The 12,551-nt window shown below is 42.5% G+C and overlaps 1 protein-coding gene across 1 annotated transcript; it reads right to left on the bottom strand.

Moving 5' to 3' along the window:
- Positions 1-712: 712 nt before the first annotated feature.
- On the bottom strand, positions 713-11,334 carry LOC128644006 (serotonin N-acetyltransferase-like). The gene is made up of 3 exons (XM_053696774.1): positions 11,149-11,334; positions 1,119-1,273; positions 713-1,018 (listed from the first exon to the last, which is right to left on the bottom strand). Exons 1-3 carry the CDS (start codon positions 11,291-11,293, stop codon positions 713-715), a joined length of 606 nt encoding a protein of 201 aa, XP_053552749.1. The 5' UTR covers positions 11,294-11,334.
- Between the last annotated feature and the right edge of the window lie 1,217 nt (positions 11,335-12,551).

Genomic DNA, 12,551 nt, shown 5'->3' with positions numbered 1-12,551 from the left:
TATTACTTTACTTTAGATTAATGTAAACATAAAAAGTAACAAATGTTTTTTTTTCTAAAAAATCATGGACAATAAACTAACTGGAACTACTTCATAGTGTTTAGCAACGTTTTAGAAGAAACACTACACCTTTGCCTTCCTGTTGATGCCTCCTTCTCCTTGAGGGGCTTGGACAGGAAGTAATGGACACTGCATAAATGAAGTTAAAAAAGGGATTTTAAGGTAAAATCCTTTTTAAAATTATGAATAATACATATTGCAATTATTTATATTATAAGTATAAGCCACTGCTTAGTGCTTTTGTTACTACTATGAAACAGACTGTTTAACGTCCCTTTAATGAATATTTTAATCTTTTGAGCCCTATCATATTGAAAACCACAGAGCTTAAAAAAAACAACAGTAGATTTATTATGTTCCAGAAATTAGGTTTTTATACAAAGAAGAAAATGACAGGAGTGAGCGGGAATGATCTTTATACAGAGAGAACCAATTCATTAAGGGCTTCTTTTATCGTTTTTTTCCAGAAGAGGTGAACAGTGCATTGGTTTGGTTCCCACAGTGATTGTTTAAGGATGTGCAATGCAAATGATTAACCCCTTCAGCAAGTTTACTAAAGATAACAATTAAGAAGCCCAGGTTATTTATTTAACCCCTTGGTTGCTAAATAATCTCTAGCAGAGAAGGGGTTCATAGAACTTGAGGTTTGATGCTAGCAACCGCTGTTCCTGCGCATGAAGGCGTGACCTCTAACAGGGTACTGCATCTCAATGAAGGCCATGGGTCCGATGGTGATGTCACAGGGGCCCACAGCCTTGAAGCCACACTTAGAGTAGAAAGGAACCAAGAAATCTTCACACATGAGAACGGCACGACGGGCATAGGGCAGGCATCGTAGATACTGGAGGTAACGCCAAAGCAAGATTGAGCCCTTGCCCTGCTGGCGAAAAGTGCGGTGAACAGCCAGGACATGGATGTGCACAGAGGAACCATGGGGCTTGTGGAGCGTGAGGGCGTCCTATAAGAGAAGAAGGGGACTGTGAGAAACCAACCTTCTAGGTCATCTATAGTAACATTGTGGGTGAGGGATGGTATCATCTCCACCATAATGCAGTTACCTGGCCAAGTCTGTCCTGATCCCACAGTGATCCAATGATGAATGCTACAAGCCGTCCCTCCTCAAACCAGCCAAGAGATAGCTCTGGACAGAGGGTCAGGAAGTGTCTGACTTCATCCAAATGGAGTGGACACTCACCGGACACAGAGATGAAAGCTGTAGGGGGAGAGAGATTGAGTAATTAGTTGTTACAATGAGCAATTTAATAAAAAAACTGGTTAAATATAGTGAATAACACTTTTTACAAGTTGTAGCAATTGAAGAGCGGAACATTGAACACAGAGAGACTTAAATAGTAACTTTAAGAGATGCGACGAGGGAGGTAAAAGCAAAAGGTTTACGTAGAAAGAGGTAGTAAGCAAGGCAATGAGAACAATATCTTAAAGGGACACTGAACCCAACATTTTTCTTTTGTGATTCAGATAGAGCAGGCAATTTTAAGCAACTTTCTAATTTAATCCTATTTTAATTTTTTCTTTGTTCTCTTGCTATCTTTATTTGAAAAAGAAGGCATTTAAGCTTTTTGTTTGGTTCAGTGCTCTGGACAGCACTTTTGTTGTTCGGTTGTTCGCCAAAAATGGGCCGGCATCTAAACTTAAATTCTTGCATTTCAAATAAAGATACCAAGAGAATTTAGTTTTGTTCTCTTGGTATGCTTTGTTGAAGAGTAAAGCTAGGTAGCTTAGTAGCATGCACTTGTTTTTAGCAGTTTATGGCAGCAGCGACAAACTATACCAAGAAAACTAGGCAGAATTGACAAGAGAAATAAACTGCATAGATGTTTAAAATTTAATTCTCTACTCAATCCAATTGTTTAATTTTTACTTTACCGTACCTGAAATGAAAGTCTTACTAAAAGCAGATCTATGTCACTGTAATGTGGTGCCTGTTCACTAAAGTGCTGATTGCAAGCTGTATTGCTGACATTTTCCTGCTAATGAGCCTTTGCCCTAATTCCATCTGATGTGTTTTGTTGTGTGACAGGGCCATTCTTTTGTATATATAAATTGTATAGGTCTGTAACAAGAGCTAAATTTGCAGCAACAAAAATAATAAATCATTTAAAATGGTAATTGTAGGTAAATGTGTAGGAATTTTGCTAATTTACTGCAGTCCACAGATAGACTCCTTGAAAACTCTCAAGTATGTTTACTTGGTCTCACTTGCTGTGACCAATCAGGATTCAGGAGCTCCTCACTGATCTAAGCAATCTCTACTGGGAATAGTGCATTAACTTAAAGGACCAGTATAGTCAAAATTTAAAATGACATGCCCTATTTCAATCATGAAAGTTTAACAACTTTCCAATTTACTTTTATCATCAATTTTGCTTTTTTCTTTTGGTATTCTTAGTTGAAAGCTAAACCTAGGAGGTTCATATGCTAATTTCTTAGACCTTGAAGGCCGCCTCTTATCTGAATGCATTTTGATTTTTTTTCACAACTAAAGGGTGCAGGGTGTGTTCTGGGACTCTGCATCGAACAATAAAGGTCTTTTATTGAATTTGGAGGCTGGAATCATTCTGTTTTGATGTACAAGTGGATTTGGCAAATCTGATATTCCATGCCCCTTGACAGAAGAAAAGTGTGCTGTTTTCCACATCTTTTGGAAGCTAGTTAGTTCATGTGTAACATTAGATTACATTGTTCTCACGCCCGTGGAGTTACCTAGAAGTCAGTACATGCAATATTAGCACTAGCGAACAAGCAATGATATGTGTTTAACCTCCTCAAAGGGGTTAAACCCAAAGTTAATGTACCGCCCAGGAGCCATAGAGCACTGCTTTTTTTTTATTAGTCTGTGGGTGATCTAGCCCAGTGTTTCCCAAACATGGCCCTCATTTACCCTCAACAGGCCTGGTTTTCATTATCGCTGAACTAGTGCACAGGTGAAATAATCAGCTTATGGGTGAGAGCCTGTTAGTAACTATGGTTACTGATCAGCTGATTACTTCACCTGTGCACTAGTTCAGCGATAATGAAAACCTGGCCTGTTGGGGGTACGTGAGAACCACGTTTGGGAAACATTGATCTAGCTTGTCAGAGGCCATATCTTTAAAAGTATATAAAAGTACAAAAAGAAAATGCTGTTGTGTTAGAACATTGTATTATTGCACTGTGCCTTTCAGGTATATGTGTTTAACTCCTGCAAAGGAGTAAATGCGCAAGTATATATATTTTATCCTGTTTTAGCATCATTGTTTATTAACAAACCTCCAGCATATTCTGCAGCACTGAGTAAAGGAGCTATAAATGCTGTGGGAACAAACCTCACGTCACTAGGAGAACTTACAATCAAGGTGTTTACTATTAAGCTCTGCTGGAGCTTTTCTTTTGGGTTTAACCCTTTAAGGACACAGCTTTCAGTTTGCTCAATTGTTTTATGACGGAAAAATTCCGTCATATGTCCTTAAGAGGTTAAAGTAAAATGAGATTATTTAACTCATTGATTGTAAATAGCAAAGTATGAAAATGTATTATTACTTTTCAACATAATCAAAATTCCTCATTCATTCATCACTGGTGGTGTTCAGATGCACTTCCTTATTGTTTTTGGTGCCCCTGTTTTATAACCTGCTCCACACAGGTACATGAAGCCCCTCATCTGAAAGTGTCTCATCCCCTGCACCACACAGGTACATGCAGCCCCTCATCTGAAAGTGTCTCATCCCCTGCACCACACAGGTACATGCAGCCCCTCATCTGAAAGTGTCTCATCCCCTGCACCACACAGGTACATGCAGCCCCTCATCTGAAAGTGTCTCATCCCCTGCACCACACAGGTACATGCAGCCCCTTATCTGAAAGTGTCTCATCCCCTGCACCACACAGGTACATGCAGCCCCTCATCTGAAAGTGTCTCATCCCCTGCACCACACAGGTACATGCAGCCCCTCATCTGAAAGTGTCTTATCCCCTGCACCACACAGGTACATGCAGCCCCTCATCTGAAAGTGTCTTATCCCCTGCACCGCACAGGTACATGCAGCCCCTCATCTGAAAGTGTCTCATCCCCTGCACCACATAGGTACATGCAGCCCCTCATCTGAAAGTGTCTCATCCCCTGCACCACACAGGTACATGCAGCCCCTCATCTGAAAGTGTCTCATCCCCTGCACCACACAGGTACATGCAGCCCCTCATCTGAAAGTGTCTCATCCCCTGCACCACACAGGTACATGCAGCCCCTCATCTGAAAGTGTCTCATCCCCTGCACCACACAGGTACATGCAGCCCCTCATCTGAAAGTGTTTCATCCCCTGCACCACATAGGTACATGCAGCCCCTCATCTGAAAGTGTTTCATCCCCTGCACCACATAGGTACATGCAGCCCCTCATCTAAAAGTCTCACATTCCCTGCACCACATAGGTACATGCAGTCCTTCATCTGAAAGTGGCTCATCCCCTGCACCACACAGGTACATGCAGCCCCTCATCTGAAAGTGTCTCATCCCCTGCACCACATAGGTACATGCAGCCCCTCATCTGAAAGTGTCTTATCCCCTGCACCACACAGGTACATGCAGCCCCTCATCTGAAAGTGTCTTATCCCCTGCACCGCACAGGTACATGCAGCCCCTCATCTGAAAGTGTCTCATCCCCTGCACCACATAGGTAAATGCAGCCCCTCATCTGAAAGTGTCTCATCCCCTGCACCATACAGGTACATGCAGCCCCTCATGTGAAAGTGTCTCATCCCCTGCACCACACAGGTACATGCAGCCCCTCATCTGAAAGTGTCTCATCCCCTGCACCACTCAGGTACATGCAGCCCCTCATCTGAAAGTGTCTCATCCCCTGCACCACACAGGTACATGCAGCCCCTCATCTGAAAGTGTTTCATCCCCTGCACCACATAGGTACATGCAGCCCCTCATCTGAAAGTGTTTCATCCCCTGCACCACATAGGTACATGCAGCCCCTCATCTAAAAGTCTCACATCCCCTGCACCACATAGGTACATGCAGTCCTTCATCTGAAAGTGGCTCATCCCCTGCACCACACAGGTACATGCAGCCCCTCATCTGAAAGTGGCTCATCCCCTGCACCACATGGGTACATGCAGCCCCTCATCTGAAAGTCTCACATCCCCTGCACCACACAGGTACTTGCAGCCCCTCATCTGAAAGTGTCTTATCCCTGCACCACATAGGTACATGCAGCCCCTCATCTCAAAGTCTCATATCCCCTGCACCACACAGGTACATGCAGCCCCTCATCAGAAAGTCTTGCATCCCCTGCAGCACATAGGTACACGCAGCCCCTCATCTCAAAGTCTCATATCCCCTGCACCACACAGGTACATGCAGCCCCTCATCTGAAAGTGTATCATCCCCTGCACCACACAGGTACATGCAGCCCCTCATCTGAAAGTGTCTTATCCCCTGCACCACACAGGTACATGCAGCCCCTCATCTGAAAGTGTCTTATCCCCTGCACCGCACAGGTACATGCAGCCCCTCATCTGAAAGTGTCTCATCCCCTGCACCGCACAGGTACATGCAGCCCCTCATCTGAAAGTGTCTTATCCCCTGCACCGCACAGGTACATGCAGCCCCTCATCTGAAAGTGTCTCATCCCCTGCACCACACAGGTACATGCAGCCCCTCATCTGAAAGTGTCTCATCCCCTGCACCACACAGGTACATGCAGCCCCTCATCTGAAAGTGTCTCATCCCCTGCACCACACAGGTACATGCAGCCCCTCATCTGAAAGTGTTTCATCCCCTGCACCACATAGGTACATGCAGCCCCTCATCTGAAAGTGTTTCATCCCCTGCACCACATAGGTACATGCAGCCCCTCATCTAAAAGTCTCACATCCCCTGCACCCCATAGGTACATGCAGTCCTTCATCTGAAAGTGGCTCATCCCCTGCACCACACAGGTACATGCAGCCCCTCATCTGAAAGTGGCTCATCCCCTGCACCACATGGGTACATGCAGCCCCTCATCTGAAAGTCTCACATCCCCTGCACCACACAGGTACTTGCAGCCCCTCATCTGAAAGTGTCTTATCCCCTGCACCACATAGGTACATGCAGCCCCTCATCTCAAAGTCTCATATCCCCTTCACCACACAGGTACATGCAGCCCCTCATCAGAAAGTCTTGCATCCCCTGCAGCACATAGGTACACGCAGCCCCTCATCTCAAAGTCTCATATCCCCTGCACCACACAGGTACATGCAGCCCCTCATCTGAAAGTGTCTCATCCCCTGCACCACACAGGTACATGCAGCCCCTCATCTGAAAGTGTCTTATCCCCTGCACCACATAGGTACATGCAGCCCCTTATCTCAAAGTCTCATATCCCCTGCACCACACAGGTACATGCAGCCCCTCATCAGAAAGTCTTGCATCCCCTGCAGCACATAGGTACACGCAGCCCCTCATCTCAAAGTCTCATATCCCCTGCACCACACAGGTACATGCAGCCCCTCATCTGAAAGTGTCTCATCCCCTGCACCACACAGGTACATGCAGCCCCTCATCTGAAAGTGTCTCATCCCCTGCACCACACAGGTACATGCAGCCCCTCATCTGAAAGTGTCTCATCCCCTGCACCACACAGGTACATGCAGCCCCTCATCTGAAAGTGGCTCATCCCCTGCACCACACAGGTACATGCAGCCCCTCATCTGAAAGTCTTATATCCCCTGCACCACATAGGTACATGCAGCCCCTCATCTGAAAGTGTCTTATCCCCTGCACCACACAAGTGCATGCAGCCCCTCATCTGAAAGTGTCTCATCCCCTGCACCACACAGGTACATGCAGCCCCTCATCTGAAAGTGTCTCATCCCCTGCACCACACAGGTACATGCAGCCCCTCATCTGAAAGTGGCTCATCCCCTGCACCACACAGGTACATGCAGCCCCTCATCTGAAAGTGGCTCATCCCCTGCACCACACAGGTACATGCAGCCCCTCATCTGAAAGTGGCTCATCCCCTGCACCACACAGGTACATGCAGCCCCTCATCTGAAAGTCTTATATCCCCTGCACCACATAGGTACATGCAGCCCCTCATCTGAAAGTCTTACAGCCCCTGCACCACACAGGTACATGCAGCCCCTCATCTGAAAGTGTCTCATCCTCTGCACCACACAGGTACATGCAGCCCCTCATCTGAAAGTGTCTTATCCCCTGCACCACATAGGTACATGCAGCCCCTCATCTGAAAGTGTCTCATCCCCTACACACACAGGTACATGCAGCCCCTCATCTGAAAGTGTCTCATCCCCTGCACCACATGGGTACATGCAGCCCCTCATCTGAAAGTCTCACATCCCCTGCACCACACAGGTACATGCAGCCCCTCATCTGAAAGTGGCTCATCCCCTGCAACACATGGGTACATGCAGCCCCTCATCTGAAAGTGGCTCATCCCCTGCACCACATAGGTACATGCAGCCCCTCATCTGAAAGTGTCTCATCCCCTGTACCACATGGGTACATGCAGCCCCTCATCTGAAAGTCTTATATCCCCTGCACCACATAGGTACATGCAGCCCCTCATCTGAAAGTCTCACATCCCCTGCACCACACAGGTACATGCAGCCCCTCATCTGAAAGTGTCTCATCCCCTGCACCACACAGGTACATGTAGCCCCTCATCTGAAAGTGTCTCATCCCCTGCACCACATAGGTACATGCAGCCCCTCATCTGAAAGTGTCTCATCCCCTGCACCACATAGGTACATGCAGCCCCTCATCTGAAAGTGTCTCATCCCCTGCACCACATGGGTACATGCAGCCCCTCATCTGAAAGTGTCTCATCCCCTGCACCACATAGGTACATGCAGCCCCTCATCTGAAAGTGTCTCATCTCCTGCACCACACAGGTACATGCAGCCCCTCATCTGAAAGTGTCTCATCCCCTGCACCACATAGGTACATGCAGCCCCTCATCTGAAAGTGTCTCATCCCATGTACCACATGGGTACATGCAGCCCCTCATCTGAAAGTCTTATATCCCCTGCACCACACAGGTACATGCAGCCCCTCATCTGAAAGTGTCTCATCCCTATTTTGCTCCTTATCACCCTTTCACTTTAGAAATATATCTCATCACAGCTCATTTGAAAGAACCAACATTAAAAAAATGCCATAATAGCTGTTAAAGAGGGACAGTCTATTCCAGAATTGTTCTTGTTTAAGAAGATAGATAATCCCTTTATTACCCATTCCCCAGTTTTGTATAACCAACACAGTTATATTAATACACTTTTTACTTCTGTGGTTACCCTGTATCTAAGCCTCTGCAGACTGCTCCTTATCTCGGTTATATTAATATACTTTTTACCTCTGTGATTACCTTGTATCTAGCCCTCTGCAGACTGCCCCTTATCTCAGTTATATTAATATACTTTTTACCTCTGTGATTACCCTGTATTTAAGCCTCTGCAGACTGCCCCTTATCTCAGTTATATTAATACACTTTTTACTTTTGTGGTTACCCTGTATCTAAGCCTCTGCAGACTGCTCCTTATCTCAGTTATATTAATATACTTTTTACCTCTGTGATTACCTTGTATCTAACCCTCTGCAGACTGCTCCTTATCTCAGTTATATTAATATACTTTTTACCTCTGTGATTACCCTGTATTTAAGCCTCTGCAGACTGCCCCTTATCTCAGTTATATTAATATACTTTTTACCTCTGTGATTACCCTGTATCTAAGCCTCTGCAGACTGCTCCTTATCTCAGTTATATTAATACACTTTTTACCTCTGTGATTACCCTGTATCTAACCCTCTGCAGACTGCCCCTTATCTCAGTTATATTAATATACTTTTTACATCTGTGATTACCCTGTATCTAAGCCTCTGCAGAATGCTCCTTATCTCAGTTATATTAATACACTTTTTACCTCTGTGATTACCTTGTATCTAAGCTTCTACAGACTGCTCCTTATCTAAGTTATATTAATACACTTTTTACCTCTGTGATCTAAGCCTCTGCAGACTGCCCCCTTTTCTCAGTGCTTTTGACAGACAATCATAAAAGGTATATATGTACAGCTACCAATCAGCAGCTAGCTCAAGCTCCTGACCCTACCTAGGTATGCTTTTCAACAAAGGATACCAAAAGTAACAAAGCAAATTAGATAATAGAAGTAAATTGCAAAGTTATTAAAAGAAATTGCAAAAATCTGAATCATGAAATAATTTTGGGGGTTTCATGCTTCTTAAATGTTAAAAAAATATATATAAAAGAGCAACAATATGTTTTTTAAAAATAGTTTAAAAAAAAAAAAAGGTAAAGCTGTATACATTTGTATTTAGTTTAACAGAAAATTTATGTTTGTGTATAAATCATCCGTAGGGATTAGTTGCTTATTGGATGATTAGAACAACTCCCATGCATTTGTGGACTGTAACTCTCCTCTACATGATCGAAAATGAAAAATCTATCATCGTTCTGCCTGACATGAACCGCTCAGCAGATCATGTCCGACAGACATCGATGAATACCAACAGGGGCATTTAACACCAGTGGTGTTAAACACATAAATAAAGTCAGTTCCAGAGCAGCACTAAAATGGGAGCTAAGTGAACACATCAGGTGAGCCATTGACAAGGCACCTGTGTGTAGCCACCAATCAGCAGCTAGCTACAAGTAGTGCAATGCTGATCCTGAGCCTACCTAAGTATGCTTTTCATCTAAGGATACCAAGAGCAAACTAGATTCTAGACTCTTAAAGGGACATTCCAGTCAAAATTTAAATGCACATAGATTAATTAAATCTATGAATAGAAACATACTTGCAATATAAATGCATTGGCAAAAATGCTTCTAGTAAAGTTATCACTGTTTAGTGTTAGCATTTTTCTCTGCACGTGCATATGAAGCATAGCTAGATATTATCTGTGCACCAGCATTTTAAATACTGCAGCTGCTCAGAGCACCAGTGGGGCTTGCATCATGTCAGCAATTAACAAAATGAGTCATTACCAGATGATATAAGTACCTTAGGCTCTCTGACCAAGTGCTGTGTTTAAAATGCTGGTGCACGGTGCATACTTAAGTACTCTTTGGAACAGCTATAAGTTGAATTAGAAGCATTTTTGCTAATACATCTATATTTCAAAAATGCTTCTATTGAAAACTGAAAGGCACCCATGTGAATTACAATATTGGTTGGACAGTCCTTTTAAAACTGTGTAATCGATCTGGATCATGAAAGTTTAAAGTTGCCTTTTACGTCCCCCTATGTCTGTTTAAAAGGACATGAAACCCACATTTTTTCTTTTATGATTCAGAAAGAGAATGCAATTTTAAACAACTTTCCTGTTTACTTCTGTTATCTAATTTGCTTCATTCCCTTGATATCCTTTGTTGAAAAGCATATCTAAATAGGCTCAGAAGGTGCTGATTGGTGACTGCACATAGATGCTTTGTGTGATTGGCTTACCATGTGCATTGCTATTTCTTCAACAAAGGATAGCTGTATAATGAAGCAAATTATATAATAGAAGTAAATTGGAATGTTGTTTAAAATTGTATTCTCTACCTGAATCATGAAAGAAACCATGTGGGTTTTATGTCCCTTTAAATAACAAAACCATTTTGACGTAAAGGACTATTAAACACAGTAGACTCATATAATAAATAAATGCACAATACAAACACAACACAAAGGCACTTTGTTTGAATTTCAAATGAGCAGTAGATTTTTTTTTTTCTGTCAAATTTCAGTTAGGTCAATTTTCTTTCTCACTGCATCATGTGACAGCCATCAGCCAATTACAGAATGCATATACATATATTCTGCACATGCTCAGTAAGACCTAGTGTATGATAAAGTGTACATGTAAAATATTGTGCACATTCAGATAAAACAAGTGAATTGCAAAGTTGTTTAAAATTGTGTGCACTCTGAATAATGAAAGTTTAATTTTGACTTCTATACTTGGATGACAAAGAGGGTTGCAGCTCTTTGTCACATAATGCATTGCCACAAAGGGGTTAAAGGGAAGCAATATCAGGATTGATAAAGAAGGAATTGCTTATTTCTCTCTTACCTTCCCTCTCAATCTCAAAAACGCTGACTGCGTCCTCAGGTGAAAGACAGCGGAACTCACTGGCTGGCAGCGTGTGGCGTCTCTGCTGCCGCGGTGAGCGCGTGTATATCGGCTTCATGAAGGGGACTACATTCAACACCGACATGGCAGGCTTCAAATCTCTCTTTCGCTTCTGCCAACTCTGTGCAACCTGTCAGCAACAAACAGTATCCTTCTATCAGCAGCGGTCTTTATATAGCATAGATAAGTGACACATAACCGGAGGTGCGCCAATGGCATTATCCATTTATTGCACCTTATTAATATGCAAACTGTTTTACCATATAATTTAGATGCTGATATACACTCCTACATTATGCTGCTTTTATGGTATTCATTTCCATAACACCTGGGCTTATCATTTTGCATAATTCAGTCTAATTTTAAGGTAATTGTAAAGAAAAACACATTTCTGTATAAGGGTAAGGGGTCCCTTTTTTGAAGAGTATACTATCTAATAGAACGTTTATAAAACAAATCTTTGTATCTCTTCACACTATAGAGCGTAAATACATTTAAAAGTTACCAATACATTCTGCAACACTCACATTGTTATGATGGCATGTATATTGTGATAGATAGATAGATAGATAGATAAATAGATAGAGATACACATACTAACTATATATATATATATATATATATATAGTTAATATTATATCTTTAATTAATATATTTACACTCTATAATCAGAAACAATAAAAAAATTATACACTTTAGATTAGATAGATAGATAGATAGATAGATAGATAGATAGATAGATGATAGAAAACCATACAATGCCAAAATTATTATTTATCCTTCCATGAGTAGAACACTATGGCAGAACAGAGACTATTAAATATTAATGATGTTTACATGCCTTTCAATTTAATGAATGAAACATTTCTCATATGAGAGCAGTTAATCATTTTAATGTTTTTTTTACATTTATTAATAACCTAAAAATTGTTTACAGAGTCAGGGAAAAAAAGCTTGGAAGTGCGACTATAATTATGGAGCACGCGGTGCATTAAAAGACCCTACGTCAGCTTTGAAACGCTCTCATTAGTATGATTGCTAGGTGCGAATGGTGAAGGAGATAGGGATAATGAACACTTAGATGATTATGCTAGGCTGGTATTTTTTTTATTATATTTTGTTTTCTGTTGTGCAACGTGACATTGCCTTGGTAAATCCTTTAGACCTAAGACCAAGAGGGACTAGATTCAGTAGAACGCACCACTATGGCTAAATGATACCTGCTACAGTCTATTCCTAGAAATATGCAACTTCTGTTTTATTTTGTTTTTTCTTCCATTCTAGAACCCGCACGTGCACTCACCAACCTAGAGAGTCAGTGCATTTTTCAGGCATGTTTTATT

Source organism: Bombina bombina, chromosome 1 (assembly GCF_027579735.1).
Source record: "Bombina bombina isolate aBomBom1 chromosome 1, aBomBom1.pri, whole genome shotgun sequence".
Taxonomy (NCBI): domain Eukaryota; kingdom Metazoa; phylum Chordata; class Amphibia; order Anura; family Bombinatoridae; genus Bombina; species Bombina bombina.
This window is presented reverse-complemented; position numbering and strand designations above follow the sequence as displayed.

Coding starts and splice junctions, on each gene's coding strand:
- LOC128644006 (XM_053696774.1), bottom strand. CDS start 11,293: ATGTCGGTGTTGAATGTAGTCCCCTTCATGAAGCCGATATACACGCGC. Junction 1,274..11,148: donor TTTTGAGATTGAGAGGGAAG/GTAAGAGAGAAA, acceptor CTCCCCCTACAG/CTTTCATCTCTGTGTCCGGT. Junction 1,019..1,118: donor ATCAGGACAGACTTGGCCAG/GTAACTGCATTA, acceptor CTTCTCTTATAG/GACGCCCTCACGCTCCACAA.